The sequence below is a fragment of the Polypterus senegalus genome, chromosome 4 (assembly GCF_016835505.1).
Source record: "Polypterus senegalus isolate Bchr_013 chromosome 4, ASM1683550v1, whole genome shotgun sequence".
Lineage (NCBI taxonomy): Eukaryota > Metazoa > Chordata > Cladistia > Polypteriformes > Polypteridae > Polypterus > Polypterus senegalus.
The window spans coordinates 189,255,885-189,281,240 of NC_053157.1; the positions used below are offsets into that span (position 1 = coordinate 189,255,885).

General features: G+C 36.3%; 1 protein-coding gene across 2 annotated transcripts in view; it reads left to right on the forward strand.

Annotated features, from left to right (window-relative positions):
- Positions 1 to 25,356, forward strand: part of LOC120527883 (WW domain binding protein 1-like) — a 62,091-nt gene that overhangs the window by 32,104 nt on the left and 4,631 nt on the right. For both annotated transcript variants that reach the window (XM_039751803.1, XM_039751804.1), the window contains exon 3: positions 6,903 to 7,064. In XM_039751803.1, coding sequence (XP_039607737.1) covers positions 6,903 to 7,064 — 162 coding nt within the window. The remainder of the gene's footprint in view (positions 1 to 6,902; positions 7,065 to 25,356) is intronic.

Genomic DNA, 25,356 nt, shown 5'->3' on the forward strand with positions numbered 1-25,356 from the left:
CCGTTGGTCTTCTCAGTTTGACTGATTGTTTCACTTTTTGTGAGATGAAAGGTGGGAATACTTACTGTATATCTTATTTACACAGAAACTAAAGCCTGCACTGCTGCAAATAGTATAGTAAATAGTGTAAGGTTTATAACTTAATGCAGAAATGGACAAACTTGGTTAATTATACCACACAGTTATGTGACGACCCATCACAGACGTCCATGACCCATAGTTTTAAGAAGCACTGTTCTAATCGAAAGAGACTGGCAGCATCACATGTACAATTTAACACTCCAATGGCACTCTAGTCAGTCGATTTCACTGAAAATAGTCCTTCAGAACGAATAAGACAATCGCGTGTCAGTAAAATGTAATGCATCGCTATATGCAAATATACTGGACTAGAAAGTAGAGATATTTGATCTAAAATGTGGAGTAAAATTCAAAAGCATCCACAGCTAAATCTATTCAAGTACAGATTTATGCAAAAATGTACTTAAGTGCAGTAACAAGGTAATTGTACTAAGTAACTTTCCTACCTAGCCAGGGTGTCATTGGGATGTCAGGAGGAAAATCAATGGAGACACTGGGATAACATGCAAAACATCACAGAGAAAATGAATGGGTATGAGATTTGAATCTACAATGATGAATCTGTGAGGTGGCCACACTTCCCACTGCTCCATCATACTGTACAGTGGACGCTAGCTTTGTGAAGTGGAATTTCACTTTACTGCCAGGAAATGTCCTTTCTCATTTTCTAAAGTTGACTAGTGTGGGTAGCTATGGGTTGGTGTTGCAGTATTGCAGGGTGCTGTGTAATTAAAGTTTGAGATAGTGGATAAGTGTCTGTCTTCATTGTGCCTGTGGATTGATTACAGAAGCACACGGTTTTATGTGCTTTATAAATTATTTGGACTGAAATGGCAGCTGTAGTGTTCAGAAAGGTATAACTAACAATCCTGCATATCCTACTTGGAGCCTATGTTGCTCATTTGGAGAAACCTTGAGGAACTAGATTTTTTTAAAAACAGTCTGTCTTATCTCTCAAGAATGAATGAATTGTTACAGGAATGCCGTGATGATAGTGTTATATTCATGAGAAGCACCAAGCGTGAACACAACATTGTTCAGAAGTAGAACACCTTGAATTAAAGGTCAAGTACTTCCTTTGTTTCATGACTAACTGATGTGTGACTGTTTTATATATTCATTATTATGCTTGGCATATACTTGGATAAAGTGAAAAGCTGAGGTATTATCCCATCAGTTGGGTCAGATATCAGGTTAACCATCAGCCCCAAGCAGAAAATCAGAGTAGCAAATACATTTTAGAGATTGCTAATTTTTCATGGTTTGATTCAGAATGTATCAAGTACTGTTTTGGGTCTGGTAAAATAAGACGCAAACAATGTACTGTTTCTTTAACACTGAATTTGTGCTCAGTTTCTTCATGCACTTTGTGTTGGAAAGCAATGGAAAAGCCCTTTGTCATATTTTTTGTTTAATTTACCAAGGATCTGCATTATCCGAGACCGACCTGTAAGTGTAATATGTAGGGCCCTATGGAATCAGTTTTTATTTTTTCACAAATTCTGTTTTATTTTTTTTTTATTTTCGTTTTTCACTGTTTTATTTTACCTTAATTCAGATTTTTGGATTTTTTAATTTTTTTTTTCTGTAAATAGCACAAGCTGCAATAAAACAAGCAAAATGAAATGGCACTTTACATTCCTTTTAATGAAAAGCAGTAGCACAACTGAACCTTATTTTGCAGTTCCATTCATCAGGTAGGAGCCTACATCCTTTTTTGATGCTGTATTCAGAGACTGCAGTAGGACAGTGAGTGCCCTTCAGAACACCCTGTCCTACCGCATCATGGAAATCATAGGGCCCTAAATATGCTACTTTTTTTATAATTTTAAAAGCTTTGCTGTGAATAATGTACTGAGCATGCAAATACCATGCTTGTAACCTTGATTATACTGAACAAGGGAGAGCCGGAGCTTTGGGACAAAGCTGCATTTTTCCTTGATATATCCCTCTGCTCCATAGTTAAAATTCAGATGTGATTAAAGAGCACATTGTATCTTTTAATTTTATGGGTATTTGCATACATTTCAGCCATACCATATAGAAATGACAACACCTATTTCAGAGCACCATAATGTTTGGGACAGTTGGTATCACAGATGTTTGTGATTACTCAGGTGTGTTTCATTGCTTCATTAGTGCAGTCGTAAGATACCTAGGCCTGGTTCTACCCTTCAGAATCTGCATTTGCCGTTGTTCAACATGAGGGCAAGAGCTCTGCCAATTAAAGTCAAATAAGCCATTATGAGGCTGAAAAACAAGAATAAAACCATTACAGACATTGGGAAAACATTAGGATTACCTAAGCAAAATGTCTGGGGTATCATTAAGATGAAAGAAAGCACTGGTGACCTTAGTAATCGCAAAGGGACTGGTAGGTAACAGAAGACCTCCATTGCTGATGACAGGCTTTTTCTTTAGCATAGTGAGGATTCTTCTTTGTGACAGATCAGAAACTGTCTTCAGGAGACAGAAGTGTATGTGTTAGAGACTACTATCCACAGAAGACTTCATGAACAGATATACAGATGCAGAGTATGATTTGTGAAAAAGTACTTCAAAGAGCCTGCAGAATTCTGGAAAAAGGTCTTGTGAATAGACAAGACAAAAATGAACCTGTATCTGAGTGATGCCAAGAGCAAAGTGTGGAGAAGAAAAGGAACTGTCCAAGGTTCAAAACATACCCTCTCATCCGTTATGGTGGGGGGGACATGTATGGCTACCATAGGTGCTAGCATGCTTCTCTTCTTTGATTATGTAACTATTGATGGCAGTTGCACAATGAATTCTGAAATGTATAAAAACTTATCTGCTCAAGTTCCTGTTAATGCCTCCAAACTCATTGGACAGCACTTCAGCCTACAACAAGTTGATGATACCAAACATACTGCTAAGGTAACCCAGGGGTTTTTCAAAGCTTCAAAATGTAAAATTCTTGAATGGCCAAGCCAGTATGACCTCAACATGGTGAGGAGAAAACCTAAGGGGCCAAGACCCAGAAACCAGCAGGACCTGAGGATGGCTGCATTAGAGACTTGGCAGAGCATCGCCTGACAGGATACTTAAATTAAATTTTCATCAATATCGAATTGAATTTTCATTCTGTTTGGACTTTTATTGTGACAACACAATGTATAACTACCCATGATTGTTTTTCGTTTCTTTCTCTCAATTAAATAAAATGACTTTTTTGAATGTTTGGCTCTGAGATTTGTTAAATGTCTTAGCAAAAGCTATTCTAATGGGAAACTGTTAACGTTTTAATATGAATGGCGTTTCAAGATCTTTGTTGTCTAATGTTATCCTTGGAAGATGTACTACATTACCTTTCTTGGGTACATCCTTGTTTCTATAGTAATTCGTGCGATGGGACACCAGATGGTGTTAACGGTTCTAGATATTCTTCGGAATATTGTAAGTTGATGTTTTCATTTTCCGTGCGATCACCACCAACTGTTTCAGCATAGTCTATTGATATGCATTTAACCAATTTGCCGTGTAACCGCTCAACATTTTTGGTGTTAATTCCTTTGACTTTGTTTCTTGGTGCTAGGATTGCTCGTGTACTCATTTTTTCTGTTGATAACCCATCATGATGAAATTCTTCAATAAGATTTAGACAGAATAAGTCTTCTTTAATTGGAAACTTAAAAGTGAGGAAAATGTTAAAATTTATAAGAGCTGAGAGAGCAAGAACTTTGTCTGACAAAATCATTCACACGAATGAGAGGTGAGAGTACCGTGTGCGTGCAGGGGTATGGAAATCAAATTTTTTTCTACTTGTCCACGGACAAGTAAACTTAGAAAATCCACTTGTCCACCAATTAAATTCACTTGCACATAAGCAAATAACAAAAGTGAAAAATAGTTTATTTTTTCTCATCTCTTTTATTGATACCAAAACTGCCTTCCATTTTAAAACTAAAAAAAAGTTATTTCAGGGAGTAGTATTTTGCCACCTTGCTCTAGAACATTATATAAAAGATTCCCTTATCATTTTATCTCACTAATGAACAATGCCTTCATTATAGCTACACTAGTTCTGTTTGCCATATTACAGTTACATAATATAGAACACTGTCCTGATTCATTTTCTGCCATGTTCTTCAGCTTTTGTCTTGCAACATCTTCTCCCCAAAGAATCTTTACCATCTCAGACAGCATGGGGTGAATGCTGTTCATTTCTGCTTGAGCTGAACTGCATGGTTCCTGAACTGATTTACCAAAGAAGTAAATATTACCGATGTTGTTGGGGGGGAAATATAATCACATCTAAGTGAAGATTTTTCTAGATATTTCAGAACATTTGGAAACCATTAGAATGTTTTCTTCTTTATTTTTAATAAACTGACAGCGCAAAACCAAGTTTTATATGAAAAATTCTGTAATCAAAAACGATCTATAGACAGCTCATCAAAATTGATGTTGTCATTGAATAAATTTCTTAACTCCTCAGTATATCATAACCTACGCGAAATCGCAAATTTCAGAAAAGATTAACTGCCTAACAAGCTTTATGTGGTGAAAACATTTGCATTGCAAGTAAAATGACCGCATTTTTATGTAGAAACAATAAATGTTATCAATAATATATTGATTATAATGAAAAATCATCAGATTACATCATAATGTCAGCGTGAAAAAAATGACTGCATCATTTTGTAAACAATATTGAAGACTAATTTGAGACATGAAGAACATGCCTAAGTAGCGGTAAAAATGTGCCCTGCACAGCGCACATAATTCTTTTTTTCTCCAGAAAGTTGCACTTGTCCACGGACAACTAAAACCAGAAAAACGCACTTGTCTGACGGTCAATTTACCCATGTCGGATGAGTCGGGTGTTGGATTTCCGCACCCCTGGTGTGATTGCAGACGGTTGAGAGGAGGGCGTGACTTGAAAAACATCTCATGGCCAAAGTCTCTTCTCGCTGGACTTGAAAATATCTCTTGAAAAATGTCTTGTCTCATCCTACGATTTTTTTAAATAATAGAGAGGAAAGAACAGTCAAGGGATGAGAAGTATTAAGAATGGTAAAGGGGAGCTATAATGTGGAGACAGTAAACTAGCAAATGCTTTGAATATACATTATTATGCACAAACAAGTCTAACTACATATAAGTAACTGGGATTGAGGAGTCACTGATTTGGAAATTGCAGTGGGAGAATTGCTTCTTAGGTTAAATAGGCTGGTATCTAACAAATCACCAGGACAAGATACCATTTATACCATTTATGCCATATTATGCTCTTTTAGTCTGCAGGGTCCCTTAAATTAAACAAGTACGGTAATAAGAAAAATGATTTGTTATTTTGTTTTTCAAAGAATTATTTCTTCCACTGGAATAATCATTTGAGTCTTATTTAATCCTTTTGCATTATCCCTGATATATCTCATCCACTTCTAGATACATGCACACAGTCATCCCTGAGTAAGAATCTGCAGCTAATTGCAATTAATGATGGAGAGTGGCGGTTGACACAGAATTTGTGCTGGCAGGAGAACCTGAGTAAGGCCTGTCAGTATATAAAATATGTGAAGAAGAAAGTGATTTATTTTATTATTTTTATACAGCATTTATTTATATAGAACATTTTCATACGTGCAGTGTAGCTCAAAGTGCTTTACAAGACAGCAAAAAAGGTTATATGAAATGGAAAACAAATAAGATTAGACAATAATATAAGAATAAGTAACAAAGGCAAAAGGTAAGGTCAGGTGGCTGGGAGGATAGGAAAGAAAACCCTCTAGTTTGGTTGGAGAAAAGTATAGGGTGGTCCAGATCAAATTATGCAATTTTCATTACGCTATAACTTATTAAGTTTATTACATAGAAAATCACCCGAAAAATCCCGGACCATCGAGAAATGTGCAAACTGATGACAAGAAGAATCGTCTTTGCGCCGAACTGGAATCGTCCCCACATAAATTAAAGTCATCCAGATGATCTGGATCTGCATAATTAGATCTGGGCCACCCTGTACAATCTGCAGAGGTTCCAAGACCAGAAAGACTGCCCAGCCTCCACTTTGTAAATCAGTCCTCTTTGTTTTCAGGTTTTACGTGATAGTAATTGATGATGTTGGTCTTGTGGGTAACTAAAATACCTGCCTTCAGTCCATCAACACGGTGCTGTAAGGTGCCTTGATCGGGTGTTGACACAAATCACCACCACAGAAGAACTGGAAAAAGCAGCGGAGAATAGTTGAGATTAGTACAAACTGTGAATCCCTGAAGAATATGATAATTCTTTGCCCATGTAGTCTATCAGGAAATACAACTAAAATGTAGCTGCTACCCACTGTGTGTGAGAAGCTGGAGAGACCCATGGTGTGAGAGGTGTACTTCTTCACTTTCACTTTTTATTCAGTTTATGTGCATGGAGAATCTGACACCTCCACATGAAATATAAACTAACGAGCACTAATGCCAACAGCATTGTCTAATTCATATACTGTAACATTTTAAGACGACTCTTTTTTTTTTTTTTCTTCTCTCACGGCATAGAAGCCCGTCAGTCTTATTTATGGCAACAGAATACAAAATTGTTTCGTAAAGGTACATTAGTTGCCTAAAATCACGCAGTGATTACTGTATGTGGAGAATGTTATTCTGGCTGGAGACTTTTGAAATTTTCAGTTTAGTTTTAAATATTCAAAAAGCAATATAGATTTGAATGTATATTAGATTGCAAATATAAATGTGGTAGTCCATTTATATCCATTAGTTTGCTCAGTGACTGGAACAGATTTTCGGTTTGCTGTATTTTTATGTACAAGCACCACATTTTATTTCTTATATCTGTGTGTATTTTTTTAGGGTTTTGGCTTCTTTGGACCATCCTCATTCTCTTCAGCTGCTGCTGTGCCTACCGACACCGACGAGCCAAACTACGCATCCAACAGCAACAACGTCAAAGGGAAATCAACCTCATTGCCTACCATGGGGCATGCAATTATCCTGCGTCTATGCTGGATCTTAGTATGTGACAATCTTTTGTTGTTTGTGGATTTTTGTCTTTAATGAATATCAAATTCCCTATTAAGAAGCAAAGTTACCAACTAAGTTTTATATTTTGTCTTTAATAATTAATTTAATAATTTGAAATTTTGCTGTGTTTAACGTTCTTCTGATTTCACCTTCCACCTTCCAGTAATGCTGCTGAAAATGGTTTTTTAATCAGTCTAGAAATTATTTCCATAGGAGAGTTTTGGACACCTTTGCATTTGAGTTGTAGACTGCTGATGTCATCCTTATGGTTGAATTAGAAGTGTGGAGAAGTGAAGATGTGTGGAGTGTGTTACTGCTGTATGACAGTTAATTATAATTAAAATACAAACTTTGTTTCTAAAACAAGTTTGGTTGCAACTTAGAGTAGTGCGAGAATTTTTAAAGGTTTTTTTTTTTTTTTTTCCTCTCCTCACCCACACAGCAACAAAAGTATCTGTGTTTGGGGAAGCGTTTGGAAAGTAACCTGTGCTTGTTCTTATTTGTTTTCCAAACAAGGGTCGGTAATGTGTGCCAGGGCAGAAAGCTAAAGTTCAAACAGGCAAGTCTGTAAATAAATAACTGGCATTGTAGCATTGAATAGTTAAAAGCAACAGCAATTCTTTAGTGGTAAGAATTAAGGCATATAAAGAATAATTGGATACAGCACCATTTAGTGCTTAAAAGTGAGGACAGGTGTGCTCATTCCTTAAAAGAAAGCATTTATTTTATGGACAGGTAAGCAGCTGACTTCAAAGCGGTAAAGAGTGGGACTCCACTGTAAATAAACCGGCATCTAGTGTGACCGATCAGGCTCAAGCACCCATAGAAACAGATGAGAGTAAGGAAATAGCTGATATCAGTAAGAGAGTTTTCTCAGTATGAAGAAAGTAGGGTGTACAGAAAAAAAAAAGAGCTTGATAGACCAGTTCTTGGTGGTTAGGAAAGCTACAGCAATTAAGAGGGCAACAACGTAAGGGTTCATTAAATGAAAGAAATATAAACAATATCAGTGGAGAGCTTAAAAGTAAGGAAGTAATAAGGGGGGAACAAAATTAAGAATACAGATAGGGGGAAAAAGGTAATGTTTAACAACTTCAAAGGAAGACATACAGCAGATAGTTGTGGGATAGAGCATTACTGGCGAATAAGGGGCCAGGAGATGTTCAATAACTGGAGTATTTCATTATTCCATTGTTTTAAATAATTTAAATTGTCTAAATTTAATTAAAAACATTTGAGCAGTGTAATAATCCAAATGCCAAAATTTAAAAATGAGGCAAGTGTAATGCAAGTCCTGTTGCATGTGGGTTTTTTTTTTTTTTTTGGGAAATGGTTTGGAAGAATCAGTCCTCCTTGAAGGCTACATCAGGAGATGACTGCTAATCCAGGACCTTCAGCACAGGGTGGCTGAACTGGAGGAGGAGATAACACTCCTGTGTTGTAGTAGAGAACTGCTAGACCTGGCCCAGTGTTCTTTAGAGAGATGGTATGCACCAATAAGGAGACTTGGGAGAAGACGTTAGGTATAGTTAGGTGGATCACAGTCACAAGGTACAAGTCAAAGGGTACACACTGTCATGGGGCATCAATCTCAGAAATGGAAGCTTCAAACCATTTTCAGGTTATTGTGGAGCTGGATGGTGCCTCTAAAGACTGAGGTGGTAGGCAGGCATGCAAATTCCCCTAATGACCGAGTCCAGGTATGAATGTAGTAATCAGAAGGATGAACATGTGACTCAAATCTTGGTATAGGTTTATGGGGCATTTGGTCTCCTTTTGGAAGAAATGAGACCTTTTCTACCACAGTGGGTTACATTTGAACCAGAGGGGCTCGGGTGTGTTGGAGAGGTGTTAGGTTAGTCAAAAACTGTAAACTCAGGAATGGTAGGGAAAGCGAGTTTAGAATAGGTCAGCTTTAGAACTGTACATGAGTTGATGAACAGCAGTGTAAAAACAAATATGAATAGTAACATAACCAAAAGTTTAAAATCAAAAGTAAAATAACTTGCCTTAATGCTAGAAGTACCAAAATTAAAAACAAATGAGTTGGTTTTATGTAGTAGAGCGTAATTAGGATAACAATATCATAGCAATAAAAGGAAGGGGTTGAGTATAACATAGATGGTTACAATTTTTTTAGGGAGGATACATATAACAGAAAAGAAGGGGGTGACAAGTTGTCTTCAGTTGGATTATGAGCCATATCTTAGTCTGGACATCTGGCTTTGTCTAAAAATCAATAAGGAGAATAGCCTTATTTTAGGGGCATGCTGTAGATCCCCTCAATGCAGACAGTAATTTCAATTCACATCTTTTAAATAATACTGAAAAGCCAAGATCACAGGAGGATATTAATAATGGGGAACTTTTAGCTACTCATATTAAATGGCGCTAATTTTCTACATATTTTACTACAGTTTATAGATGTAATCAGTGACTGTTCTTTAACAGAGTATGTTATTTGGACTTCAGTCTTCACACATTATATACTTCACATCAGCATTTTGTTATTACTGTAACATGAAAAAGTTTGTGTTTTAGTTATGTTCAGCATTTCTTGCTTCGCATTTCCGCTTATCCTACATTTACCCACATTGTTGTAGACATGGAATACACATGAAATGTATGTATTCTAAATAACTATTTATTATTTACCCTATACACTTCAAGGCACCTCACACCCAAATAAACAAACTTGAGCTGGGAGAACTTTGCAACTGACTTCATTAGAGTCAGTAGGGGATGGAATAGTAGCCTGCTTGGTGCTTGTGCTGATTGACACATTTGCTAAACAAAGAAGCTGATGAAGAGGTGTGAGGGAATGTAACGTGGCCCTGCATTGCAAGTTTAATAGGCTTCAGGGATTCTAGTGTTAATTGGATAGGACTGGCAGGCTTTGTTAGGCTGAATGGCCTGTTCCCATCTGAATTTTTGTAACATTTTAATGTTTATGTTGTTTTAGTTCGCATATAATACAAAAAGCACCTGCTGTAATTGATTGTCTGTCTGTTCGTTTACATGAAACTAGTTGGGCCCCAGTGGACTGGTTTTGTTGAAATTTGGCACATTTGTTATTCAAGGAAACTTGTTGAGCAATATTACATTTTTGTTGATCTCTCCAATAGTGTGCACTGTACAAATGTTTTGATTTTGAAAATGCATTGGTGAATTTGTATTCTTTTCTGTCTTTAATCTAAGCTTTTATGTGCAACTTGAGTTCTGTATTAGTGCACTATTTCAAATGTATCTTGAGAGAGGTCACTTCAACTTGTATATTTTCTTCTTTTACTCATCTGACAGCCGCTGTAGACGGCTAAATAGATAACGATGCAAGCTAGTCAAATACCTGGAAAGGTACACCAAGTTGCTATACACCAGCTTAGTTTTCCTGTTGGTGAATTTCTAGGAAATGAGTATGTTGTAAATAGGGCTTCAACTAATGATTATTTTGGTAGTTGACTAATCGTTCAATTTTTTTTTTCGATTAGTCATGATTATTTCATGCCTGTGACCTGTGGTTGCACATCCTGTTCTGGGCTCCAGTGCATGTCTTACCTCATCTGCTCACGTCTGTCCACCTGTGAATGTCACCGTGATGTCTCTGCATTAACACGATTAAAATTAATAATAATTAAATTAAAATAACCAGTGAAACATATGAATTTGAAAATAATCAGATGTTTTATATTCATGTGACCATCACAATAAAAAAGAAATACATTAAACAATGCAAACTAAAATACACATAGTCTTTAAACAAAAAAAGTGCATTTACCAAAAATGGCCACTGGTGTGTTTTAAAGTCTAAAAGTTTAAATAAAGCTTCCATTTAAAATAAAATAAAACAATAATGTACAGTTTATAAAAAATCCAGTTCATATATTCCTGATTGCAGTGCAGGAACATGAGCATTTTCGACATGCTCTGGTGTGTGGCTGGCTTTCTTCTTTGAGACAATGTTCCCAGCTGCTGAGAAGAGACGCTCAGAGGGAGTAGAGGTAGCAGGAATACACAAGTATGATTTTGCAGACAGAGAAAGATGTTTTAATTACCACACTCTGAAGGAAAAGTGTAGTAGTTTATCACATCATGTACTATAGTATGCCAAAATAAAAAAAATAACGGACTAAAATATGTAACAAGCTAATTACTGCCAGCATGCTGGAGCCGAGTATATTCGGCAATGTATATTCATTTAATGCTGCAACCGGCTATAGTCTTATCTCAGTGCAATTTGCCCGCACGCAGAGGGCGAATATATTTGGCAACGTACATTCATTGAACCTTGCAACCGGCTATATTTGCTTAACAAAGCAGTTTGCTAGCACACTGGAGCTGATTAGTCAGCGCCATATATTCATTGAGCAGCCAGCTCACGACCACTGTCTCTGGGATTCAGCCACTGCACTAGACGAGCCTGCAATCATTAGCGTGTACCTCTGTGTGTTTGCGTGCACCTAGTTCAAGCGCAGTTTGCTTGGTGATTTACTGAATTTCATCAATGGCTTCAGTTGCACCTTGAACATGTAATAATAGAGTTTTGCAGTATAAAAAATGTGTTCCATTAAAATTTCACATTTTCTTTGTGAATTGTGATGTTTACTTAAAAAGTGCAGCTAAAAAGTATTTGGCGTCCAGGGGTGCGTTAATCCCCAAGTATGTGTCAGTTTAAGGGTTAAATATCATTGTCAAAAACCTTGATATACACATTATAGTACAAACATCAACGTTCAACACGTGACACTAACTTTACTCGCTAAAACTTACCTTTTGAGAGATGGTGGCATCACAGCTCCAGGATGCTTGTGTTGGTAGGACTGTGGGCAGTCTTGACAAACAATAACAAACGATAGTGCCCCCAGATGTTCATGTAGTGCATTGCAGTTACAAAACCAATGTGGTTCTTTGTGACAGAAGCCTCTATTGAAGGTTCTGTTTATGACACATTGACGATTTTTTGTAGTCGACGTCTTCGATTACGTTGACTAATCATTGCATCCCTAGTTGTAAATCCATCATATATTCCTGCTTTTGGTCTAAGATTTAGCAAATGCATTCTAAGCAGATTACATCTGTTCATGTTTTACAAATAAGTTAATTGAATAGCACGGTAGGATATAGTGAGTTGGATGATGGATGGTTCACAGTGAAAAGCACAATGTAAAAGTAAGGTTTGGTTACATTCTTAATCCTGATGACCCAAAGTGATGTGTGCACACAGATGTATAAATATATTATACTGTATATTAACCTGCTAACTTCCTATGTTTATGACTTTTGTAAAAGAACGTAAATATGGCAGAAACAATTTTTTTTTGTGTATCTATAAGTTAATACAATTGGCTTACATTAAAAAGTATTTGAATTCTCAGTATGGCTGGACAAAAATATATAAAAAAAAAAAAAAAAGTAATCAAGTTTCATTTTATGTTGTCTTCTAATATAACATAAAAAGAGCAATTATAGCATCAAAATTTTTGTTTCATGCCTTTCTATTTTCAGTACCTAACTAAATCCAGATATATAAGCATGCAAACTCCATACAGAGAGCCACTGAGTGTAAAATTTAAACCCAGGATGCACTTTTCTCTAAATCTTTTAATACACATTCAGAATGAGTAGAACTTCTTGTTATTTGTATCTTTAAATATCTGCAACTATTGAGAAACGTTTGCTGAGTTGGCTATGTGCCCTTGCTTTTAGAACATAATTACTTTTATTTTGATTAATTAACAAGTTTAATTGACATTAAATACGGATACATTATACTCAAAGTATAAAAGAGTCAAACAAAGTTTTCCTACTTGGTTTGGCTGTAAATGTATTCATGATCATACAGTTCAAAAACGAATAACTTGTGGAGAGAAATATCATAACTGCTTTGAATGTTATTCATGCAATTAGGAGTGGACGGCACAGCCAAAATCCATATCAGTGTATAATTAAAAGTTCTGGGTGTTTCATGAGGTATATATTTAATGTATTTGTTTTTAAGACTGAAACATATTTTTTAAACAAACACATTAATGATTAATTGTGCACAGAGGCACGTCTCATCTGTCAAATCCCTGGTTAACAGTTCCGCTCAAATGGATTAGATAGCAGGTATTTGCCTGTATGACTTGAATTGATTAAAAAAAAAAAGCGCTCTCTCTCTGTCTCTCCAAGTAAATAAAATAAAATCTTAATTCAAAAATCTTAAATATTTAACTAAAATCTTAAAGCTTTACTCAAAGTAAATTCTTTGGTCAGTTCCAAATAAATAAGCATTTATTTTGTATTCCTACCTACTTTGTTTCAAGGCAAAAAAAGGAAAGGCACAAGAAATCCCAGTGCTTGTTTGGGTCTCTGACTGTAAAGTTGCATTGTGCGTGCTCTGAAGGATGGCACTGTTTCAGATGGTACAAATGATCAGTGGTATTACCAATCTTTTTTGGGAGCATGTACTGCAAATTATATCAAAAGCGTGTTACTCTGCTTCTTGACAGACGTTAAAACAGCCAAAATATCTTCACGCTACTGAATTCCTCAAACCCTTCTTTTCAACAATGTCCTTGTCCATTGGGGTGTCGTCTTCAATAATGCTGAATTCCCAAAAACCCCCATTATTTTCTCTTCTCACTCCCACAACTGACATACTGGCATGCACGGCTGTTGCAATGCAAACATTTGCACATATTCTGCTGCCAGCTCCGTGCTGTGTGCATTAACCCAACGTGATGTGGCTCTAACTCTATTATAGCCATATGATTGGTTCAGTGCGGTGCTATTCTCATTATAATTAGCTTTTTGTGTTTTCTGTCAAAGCATGGATGGAATGAGTTGTATTGACTTTCTGTCGACCATATCTTAATGTTTCTGTTGAGGAAAAGTTATTTCACGATAATTATCTTTATCGCCCAGTCCTAGACAGAGTGCAACTGGAGTGGTGTCTGGAAATACTTTGGCTTTGTAGCAAATGGAAAGTGAAAACTGGATGATAAATGCAAGCCTTTATGCAAAATTTGCTAATAGACAATACCTGCTAAAGTGGCTAACACAACTAATTTAGCCAAAAGTTTGTAGGGTCAACATGCAAGTCAATACACAGAATTTTTGTCTTATTTCTAAATTATAAGCACATTAATAAGTGTAAATCTGTAAACTGTTACCTTTAATTTAGGAGTGTGATTATTTTTTTTCTTCAGGTTAATCTACAGTTTGTATTAGTCTAGTACAAACATCTTTCTATGTATGTAGAGGAGTAAACTGAGGTTCAAATACAATCCCTTAAAGTAGGGAGGCAAGTAGAAACTAATTGCTTCACCACCATCAAATCATTAAATCATTGACCTTGCTTAGTATTATCTTTAGAGTGTCTGGCAAAATGAAATTGACATCTTGAAGAATTAAATTGAGACATTCTAAAAATCTTAAAAGATGTAATTTTTCCGTTGAAACCAAAACATTTTGTTCACTTCTGTTGCTCATGCAGTTGCACCTGCAACAGTCACATCCATGTCTTGGAATACCCATCAGAAAATTCCTTTTTTTACCATAATGCTATCAATGCATACTCTACCTCTTCATTCTTTTGTTGACTTACAAATAGTATTGCAGCTGGTATTAGTTCAAACATCTAGGATTTTAATGATGAATCAAATGAACCATCTCTGTGATTTATGTACTTGTTTGTTTTTTCAACTTTGAAATAATTGTTTTAATATGTGTGTGTGTTTTTTTTAAATAAATACACATTGTTAGTTATTTATTTTATTATCTGGTGAATCTAACTTCAAAAGATATCTGGAGACATTCTACTTTGGTAAAAATAGCTTGATGCTGCCTCTGGGTTGTAATTTGTGGTAAACATTTTAATATAAGGAGTGTTTGTAATTAAAAAAACAAAAAAAACAGTGACCGTTTCCTTTATTTTCCTCAAAGTTAATCATAAATCTAACTATATCAGTGTTTGAATCTGCATATTGTAATCATTCATTTTTTATTGCTTACATTAGTATAATATACATACAGGTGTATTTACCAATGGGGGGATGACTTTGTAGGATAGTGATGTAAGCGGCAATGTGGTATTTTAAATTGACATAACTTTATTTTTAAACATCCCACTAGAGTTCAGTTTTACTTGAGCTTAACAATTGTGACCTCTATGTAAATGGAAAATTGAATGTAAAAAGATTAAAAACTTAAATTCAAACTAGCACAGTATAAAGAGGTTTTAAAACTTTTGTAATTTGTGCTTTACAAACCTTCAGTGAAAGTATTGAGTTATGTACAGTGATATTATCCACTGAAATTTTGAAATCTGCCCATTAAAAAAACATGCCAGAACATACAGTGCATAGCAGCTTTCTTTGTAGCAGCAGACCAGTCGGAGTGCCCATGCTGACTTCTGTTCACAGCCAGAAGTGCCTACAGTAGTCACATGAGTGTCAGAACTGAACCGTGGAGCAATTTTGTGGGATGCACTGCGAGAAAAAAAAAGTCTGATACATGGAGGCCCCACCTTGCAACTTGCAGGACTTAAAGGATCAGCTGCTAACTTCTTGGTGCTAGATTAAACAGGGAATCTTCAGAGGTCTTTCAAAGTCATTCCTCAACACATTAGAGCTGTTTTGGTGGCATGAGTGTGACCTACACATACTAGGCAGATGCTTTTAATGTTGTGACTGATAGGTGTATGTGCAGTGGTGTGCAAAAGTATTCAGTGCTCCACTGTAAATGCTGGAAACAGAAGAGTGTCTGTAAGTGCAATCTTTAAAGTATTGTCTGTTTACAGTTTTCTGTAGCTGTTTAGGTAGAGATTTGTTATGTTTTTTTATTTATCTTTGTTAAATGAGTTAAAATAAATAATCCTTTTAATTTTAACATTTAATTATGTTTGTTTAAATTTAAATTATATCAATGCCTCAACATAAATTAATAGAGAATGTCCCATGGATATTTGAATTTACTGTAAAATGCCATTTTCAACAAAGGTACCTTTTGAAAATTGAGGGTAATAACTATTTTTTCCCGTACAAAATCAAATATTTCCTAAGCAGTAGGCCAGATTTATTATATGCATTTTTCTTTTCTGAATTGAGGTAAACTATATCTATACTAATAAAAGGCAAAGCACTCACTCACTCACTGACTCATCACTAATTCTCCAACTTCCCGTGTAGGTAGAAGGCTGAAATTTGGCAGGCTCATTCCTTGCAGCTTACTTACAAAAGTTGGGCAGGTTTCATTTCGAAATTCTACGCCTAATGGTCATAACTGGAAGGTATTTTTCTGCATTAACTGTAATAGAGTTGAGCTGGAAAGACGTGGGTGGCGGAGTTTCGTGTGACATCATCACGCCTCCCACGTAATCACGTGAACTGACTGTCAACGCAGTGCGTAGAAAACCAGGAAGACCTCCAAAAAGCGCTTAAGAAAACATGCATTATATAATTGAGAAGGCAGCGAAACAATAAGAAGCGAGCGAGTGACATATACTACCATATTCATGAGTGCTGCTACCTCGGAAACAAAGCAAGGTGTAAACCTAAACTTTAAATTAAGTTCATAGACAGGCTACGCTGGCGTTTCACATGCCCACAGGTAATGCAGGATACAAGTTTAATGAGAGGACGAGGATATAAACGAGTTTTGATCACTTTGTAACTAAGTTAAAATTGTAGGTGAAGGGGTGTGCTTATGCAAATTCCGAGAGACTGTGTTTGTGGGGGATTGACAGTTAAGGCGGGTGGGGAGTCACGTCATCATCTCCCCTCCTATTCATCTAATTTCGCTCTGAGCTGAGCTCCGAAGCAACTTCGTCAGACTGCCACCAAATACTCACAGAAAAATCCACAAGTTAATACACACGCTGTCTCTAGAGTTTCTCCACACTGAATCCTCCAGGCACTACTTACAAAAGGTCACATTGACAATCGTGTTACGCTATTTTTAAAATCTTTCCTTTTCTTAGCACAAGCACAGCTGAGAAGCTTTGATGCATGTGCTCCATAACGCTTAAAAATAATGCATTTAATCACACTTTGCATTACAAGCAAAGGGAGCTTTTGTCAATGCATGATTTCCTGGTACACCGATTACATTGATCAGCATCCCGATTCATTTTACCCTCGCACCACCTTAGTTTGAGAAGAAGTATGAAAAATATGAGGTTAACACAGAAAACAGATCACCAATTCAAGCTTTATGAATAATCGATTCGCCATCAATAATTGTTTTGGTAAAGCCATCCTCCTTCCATTTTATAATTTTTCCGCCACTAGCCATGATTAAATGAACGGTAAAAAGTAAGAGCAAAGCGAGGGTGACTTATTTAGGCAGGCATATATATGACAGCAACACTCATGACAATGTCAATCATGTTACGTTATTATTAAAATGTTTCCTTTTCTTTTCATTACTTCTTTAACACACTACTTCTCCGCTGGTATTTTGGCGCTATATATTTTGCTATATATATATATATATATATATATATATATATATATATATATGAATGACCTCCAAAGAGCGCTGAGACTTTTGATATCATGAACGTGTCTGCAAAAACTGGGGTCTCCTGCCCAGCAAAAGTCGAGCAGCCAGCGCGCGTGCATAGCTGTGCCGGCCTTTGAGACGCTGACTGCGCTTCTGCCTTAAGTCAAAGTGAGCACTTTTAATTTTTTTCATCCTCCCCTGCGCTATAGCCCAGACAAGTGCAAACACGGACCCCTTTTCTACACCACGGCAAAATAATATTAAGGCGATTCACACTTTCTTTTGCACGTATATGATTATGAGGTCCTCACCTCGGATTATGAAGACACGCACAGGAGTGGAGGACTGACAGTGCCATCACAGCTGATTTAATGGCGGGACGCCTCACCAGTCTACACAAGACCCGCGACTGTCCCCAAAAGGCGATCATAACGCCAGCGAACACATCTCTCTATACTATATAAAAGAAAAAGGCAACTTTCCTTTCTTTACACCTTTTTCCTTTTATCCCAAACCAAAGCCTTTCTCTTAACACTGCAGAGGACACAAAACTAATTTTCTTTAAATGCCGGTAAGGCACACTACCAGAGGCACAAATTTGAACGTTCACATAGAAAATGTAATTTCAATGTACCTGTACTTCTTAAAACGTTAATGTTTTGCTGTTTAATAACTTATAGACTATAATTTATTATTTTTCCCTTGCACTCAGTGACCATACCTATACACACACATATAGACACATACAAACATACACACAAGTATATGTATGTGTGTGTGTATATATATATATATATATATATATATATATATATATATATATATATATATATATATATATATATATATATATATATGTGTGTGTATGTATATGACAGCAGCAATCCAAGCTGTGAGAAAACAGTAAAAGGAGGCGTGTCAGGCGTGGGTACATTTTCTGATGCAGAAAAACAACTCCGTGACGCTGCCGCCAAATACACAAAACAATTACATTGACAATCATGTTACGTTATTTTCAAAATGTTTCCTTTTCTTTCTCTTTCCTTCTTTAACACACTACTTCTCCGCTGCCAAGCGCGGGTATATATATATATATAGATATATATAGATATATATATATAGATAGATAGATAGATATGAGAACAACATATATATATATATATATAGAGATATATATATAGATAGATATGAGAACAACACTCATATCAATGACAAAACAATTACTTTAACAACCATGTTACGTTATTTTTAAAATTTTTCCTTTTCTTTTTCGTACCTTCTTTAACACACTACTTCTCCGCTGCAAAGCGCGGGTATTCTGCCAGTACTGTATAAAAGAAATGATATTCAACAGAGATTTGATGCAGAATGTTGATGCAAAAAATTCTAATCCTGAAGCAACAAAACAAAGGCAGAGATGAAGCTCTTTGTATGGGAGATGGCAGTGTTTATTGAAGCCGTTTTAGAACTCCAAAGCCTTGGGATCAGATTTCAGCCTGGAATCTATTAGTATGGAGTTTACCTAGTTACAGTGCCTACAAAAATTATTCAACTCTTTTGAAATTGTTAAAATTGCATTGTTATATCACATTGAATCATAATGAATTTAATTAGATTTTTTGATACTAATTAACAGAAACAGACTGAATAGAAACACATCTGCAAAGTGGTCTAAATTAATTACAGATGTAAAATAATTGATTGCTTAAGTATTTACTCCTAGTTATGACTAGTACATCAGTGGCGTAGTGGTTAGCTCTCCCACATCATCATTCCAGAATTCTATATTTGAATCCAGTCCAAGGCATTTTGTTTAGTTTTCATGTTCTCTCCATGTTTTTATGGTATTCTCTCCAGATACTCAGTTTCTCTGCTAATATCAAGGCTTGTCTGTTACATTAACTGTCTCTAAATTGGTACTCTACCATGGCAACGTGAACTAAACAGTGCATTCTACCCCTAACTGTCTGGTTGATTCTTGCAGGGGATGAGTAGATGTGTGTGTTTTCTATATTTTGGCAATATTGGCATCCAGAAACTTTGAGGGTTAGAAACCTCTATGGGAGTCTGCACTAACGGACAAATACCTTGTTCTAAAAAGGGGTGAGCAGCACAGAGCAGGAAAACAAACCATTGGAGGGGGATCATTGTGCAGAGGGATTCTCAGGAAATCAGGAGTGCTCGAAGGTCAGAACTTTGGAGCAGACTTGAAGGATTAATTTTACTTTGCTCTGTGGTGGGGAGTGCAGAGTCATTCATGGCATGTTCCAGTGCCATGATACTGGAATCTGCTGCGGCGAAGCCTGTGTGTGGCATGATCTTCGATCAGAACAGAGGAGTGGGTCTCGGAGATATTTCAGGTGTGCTCCCAGCCTTGACCTCTAGAGCAGGTTACAGAGATAATTGCAGTGTGCTCCAAGGCCTTAACATCAAAGCTTGTAAGTGGTAGCCTTCCTCCTACAAATGGAAGGCTGGAATGGATGTAAATGGTTCTCCATCCACACAGTTTTTCTAGTATTTCAATTTATAATATACAGGCCATTGCCTCAAAGTTCAATCTTTATGCTGTGTTCATTTCCTTTTACCCCACTATGGCAGTTCTTTACAATATATGTTCAAATTTCACATTATTCCTACTGATTACCCATTTCAGTTCAAAAGAATACACTTTCCTGTAAAATTGTGTTTTGCAGTGATCATCAACAAAAGGCCATGTCATTCAGAAAATCTGAAAAAACCGACAATTGATATAATGCAGAAATGTTTTTCTCATGTAGAGTTGCATAATATGTTCAAGAGTAAGAAGGTTCATTAACCTGATATTATGATTATTACTTGACTGGTCCCTATAGCCAAAGTGACTTACATTTCATTTGTTTTTACATTTTTAGCACAGGCAGGTGAACTAACTTGCTTTTGGTCACAAAGTGTCAGTAGCATGATCTGAACCCACAACCTCAGCGTCTGAAGACCTAAATTCAAAGTCTTAACCACTACATCACACTTGCCTGTCAGTAATATTAGCCCTTGGTTAAAAAAATAGAAATATTGTATAAGAAAAACAGTTAATTACATAGTACTTTCAATTAAGCGATGGCACTATAACTGACAGCCATTTTCTTAGAAATGTTTCTGGGTAACACAGCTTGTAAAGTGTAATTTTGGAATTTTTCAAATCAAAATTATTTCTTTGTATTAATTTGCCACATAAAATTGTGTTCTAAAGTGAAGCTCTTTTCTTTTAATGTTATAAATTCCACATCTTTTCTTTTAGCATACAATGGTGCTGAATGGTAGGAAAGAAAGCTAAAAATAATTCTTTTATATTGTATTCTTACCTTAAAAAAGTAGCTCCAAGAATCTATTCTTACTGCCTTGTCTGATTACAGTCTTATTACAATTGTAACAAGCCTCTAGTACCAAGCTATATTCTACTTATAATCCTGCTTTTCCTTCAGCAATTCGTTTTTTTTTTTTATTTATTTAAAGAGAACATGTAAAACTCACACCCCGATGCTGTTAGTTGGAAATGACACCTCAGCACTCCCTGGCGAAGTTGTAATGTAACGAGCTCCACAAGCACCACCACAGTGTTAGCAGGACGAACACAGACACAGCACTTACAGAGCACATCAGACATATTTGTCGAGGCACAAATGAGGTATACGAGTTGCCTCTGAGCCTGGATGAGCAGAGTGAGGCTGAGCATTTGTGAGCAGGGAAATTGACGAAGCAGCTGGAAAAGCGTGTTTCTACATGGTGGAAGTGGCCATTAAAGAAACCAGAAAGTCCTTTTTAGGGCCACCTTATGAACATTTAGCATAAAGTGGCTAAATCCTTTCCTTTGTCTCTCACACCCACTCATTCCGTTCAGTGTTCTGTCTCACTAAAGCGCACACGTACATTATCAGTTCTGTGGCAGTAGCGAATATCTTTATGAAATAAGCATTTTATATAGCAAGTATAATATATAAGTAATCTTAAGTCTGACTTTTCTGTTATTATTGCTTAGTTGCCAAAAGAACAGAGTGAGTAATTCACATCTGGGAATCAACATTCAATGTCAATAATAGTGCTTGGCGATGACCTTCTCTGGTGAATCCACACCCCTGGCCCTGTGCCCCCAAAAGATAATTTGCAGCAAGACAAGTTTCTGAGATAATTGCACAGCCGGTCTCTTTTTAAAATAGCTGATCATTACAACAGTATTTTTCTTTGTGATTTTTTTATTTTTTATTTTCCCCCTTCTCCTTAAATGACATAGAAATGCTATTTTGTAATTTATATGTAATCTCAAGACTTGGATCAATACTTTTAACATTTTTGGCAGGGAAAAATGGATGTGTTCTGTAACTAGTAAAGATTTCTTAGTAATGGGAATCCGGTAACCTTTAGCTACATTATTAAAGACATAAATTATCCTAAAACCCGTCCAAATGGCAGTCCACTGTGGTTTAAAACATAAACCAAAAAATGGAAAGAACCCTCTATGTACTTTATGTATGCCTCAAGACAATGACGAAATAAGGGTGGAGAAGAAGACAAAGGACACAGTTGCTGAAAAGGACACAGTAGTAAAACAAAAATAAAACTACGGACTTGCACCTACAGAAAGTAAAGAAATAAGTGTGATCAGCTAAAGATTGCTTCTGTGAAGCCAGTTCATTGCAAATGAGATTTAGAACACAACCTGTAAAGGGTGCCCTGGTCAGCACAAACAGTCAAGAAAGAGTAACAATCTGGAAACAGTTTGTTGCTAAAACAAAGCGTATCCATTTACACTGGCATTATGTTGGGCATCACGATCGATACCACCTGATGTCATTAAAAAAAAAAAGTAATGTAAATTTGCTGGTGATGGAGCACACTAAACACAGAAACGAATTGTGATCATGTTTAACATGAGTGGAAATGCAAATGCATTTTCGATCCACATCGAGCAGTCAAGTAAAGGAAAAGACAAAAGAATTGTTTAGGGCAGCGGCAGCAGTCAGGTAACTTAAAGTGAATGCAGCAGCACATGTGAAATAGATAGATCATTTCTTTAATGAGATGATTACATCTTTTACATTTTGATAAAACATGTTTCTTGTAGCAGTGTAGCATCTCGCATTCTTTTCACTTTTTTTTCCTCATTGGGTCATTATAGGTGGCCTGTTTTCATTCTGACTACAAATTATTGACTGCCTTGTGCTATGCATTTGAATGCCAAATATAAATTTATTTATGAAACACTTGCTAAAGGCATCATCATGGGCCATATTTAACATGTTTTAAATATTGATGACATGGACCACATTATAAAGGTGCAAGAGCTGGATCTGGCATAGGCCTTGAGTTTGACACCTGTGCTTTAAGTAATTAATTTATTTTACTTTCCCTTTATTGTTTTCCAAAATGTACTTTTATTGAGGGATGTTAAGATCCCAAATTGTTGTAGCACTTTCATTTTTGTGTATTTATAAGTACTGTATTTAATTAAATATTCGGTTATAAATACATCAATCAGCCACAACATTAAAACCACTTAAAAGTGAAGTGAATAACATTGATAATCTCAGTACAGTGGCACCTGATAAGGGGTGAAATATATTAGGTAGCAAGTGAACAGTCAGTTCTTGAAGGGTGATGTGTTGGAAGCAGGGAAACGGCCAAGCGTAAGGATCTGAACAACTTTGACGTGGGCCAAATTGTGATAGTTAGACGACTGGGACAGAGAATCTCCAAAAGGGCAGGTCTTGTGTGGTTGTTCTTGGTATGTAGGATTCCTGGATTGTGTGGACAACAAAGTGTATTTGCATTATTTACCTGAGGAATAGATGGCAGAAGGATGCACTATGGGAAGAAGGTAAGACATTTCAGGCAGTGTGCACTTTGAGCTACATTATTTGTATGAAAATGTGTTATATAAATAAATGTTGTTGTTGTGTGATGCTTTGGGCAGTATACTGGCCAGCACAACCAGCAGCTGGAAAACTTGAGTCTTGGCATCTCTGTGAATGTTGCTTTTTTGCATACCACCTACCTAAATATTATTGCAGACCATGTTCACCCCTTCATAGCAACAGTATTCCCTGCTGGTAGCAACTTTTTTCAGCATAATAACAAAGAGTTATGGTGTTGACTTGTCCTTCAAATTACTCATATCTCAATCCATTCGACTATCTGTGGAATGTGCTGGAAAAAAAAGTCTGATTCATGGCGTACCACCTCTCAATCTGCAGGGCTTCAAGGACCTGCTGCTAATGTCTTGGTGCCAGATATCACAGAATACCTTCAGAGGTCTCGTGGGGTCTATACCATGATGGATCAGAGCTGTTTTGGTGGCAGAAAGTGACCCGCACAATATTATGCACATGGATTTAATATTGTTGCTGTTCACAATAGTGAGTCATAGCCTGTCATGACATGGCAAGGATCTATAACCTACTGTCTGATCCGTTTGTAATGATACGGGTATTATAATTATACATCCCTTTAATTACTCGGACTCTGTTTATTTTTTAATTATTTATTATTTTTTTTCCCTAATACCCTAAAGGAGACTGTTTAACATCATACCCTTGGTTTATTGTTTATTGTTATTATTGCATTAAGACATACTATGCTTATTCTGAACCACTTTCTAACACCATTCCCCGGGTTTATTATCTTAATACTTTAAGATTGCTGAAGATTATATTTTAAGTTTATAGTTTTGTTAATGATTATATTTTAGGCATATAGTATTTAGACTATATTGGCATAGATATCTCTGTTTTTTAATCCTAAAACGCTGATGCGTGGGGGCTTGTTTTGCTTTGGACGTGCTCTGTCTCTAGGTATGTCAGAGGACCGGGACTGCCTGAAGTGGGGTCCAGCCTCACGTGGGGAGGCAAAATGGGAGGGTGGGGGGATAAGGGGTGGAGAGAAAGAGAGCAGGCTATATCTATATCTATATCTAATCTATCCTTTTAATCTTTATAACTACCAACGTAACAATAGGCTGCATGGCAATAACTCTTGGGGAAATAGGAAATTAAGGTTAAAGCTGTCTCACTTCCAGTTAAGACTATAAAATGACATAAATTCAGAATCAATGTCTCCATGATGGGACAGTTAACTTTGTGACCTGGAATGTTAAAGGCCTCAATCACGAATTAAAGAGAGAGAAAATATTCTCTCATCTAACAGGTTTAAACGCTAAAATAGTATTTTTACAGGAGACCCATTTACTAAACAAGGATCAGTTCCGTCTGCAAACAGACTGGACTGGCCAAATGTTCCATTCAAGCTTTACAAAGAAAACTAGAGGTGTGGGAATTCTCATACTTAGAACAGTGTCATTTGTAGTATCGGATCCTGAAGAGAGAGATGTGATGGCCATGGGCAATTTATTTAACTGTAAAATGATTTTGATAAATGCTTTTATAAATTAATTTATACAAAATTTAATTGAATCCATTCCCAATGTGAACACTCATAAAATTATAATGGCTGGGGACTTTAATTATGTTTTAAATCCACTCTTTGATAGGACTTCTATCACAGGGGGCACGACATCAAACACTGCAAAGATAATTACAAAGTTTATAATTGACCACAACTTATCAGACCCCTGGAGGTTTCTGAACCCAAACTCAAGAACATATTCTTTCTACTCACCAGTACATCATTGCTACTCAAGAATTGATTATTTCTTTATAGATAATAATTTCTTGCCTATGATTAAATCTTGCAAGTACAAAGCTATTGTTATTTTCAACCATGCACCTCTGATTTTGGATCTAAGGTCACTATGCCCCACAAACTCACCTCACAG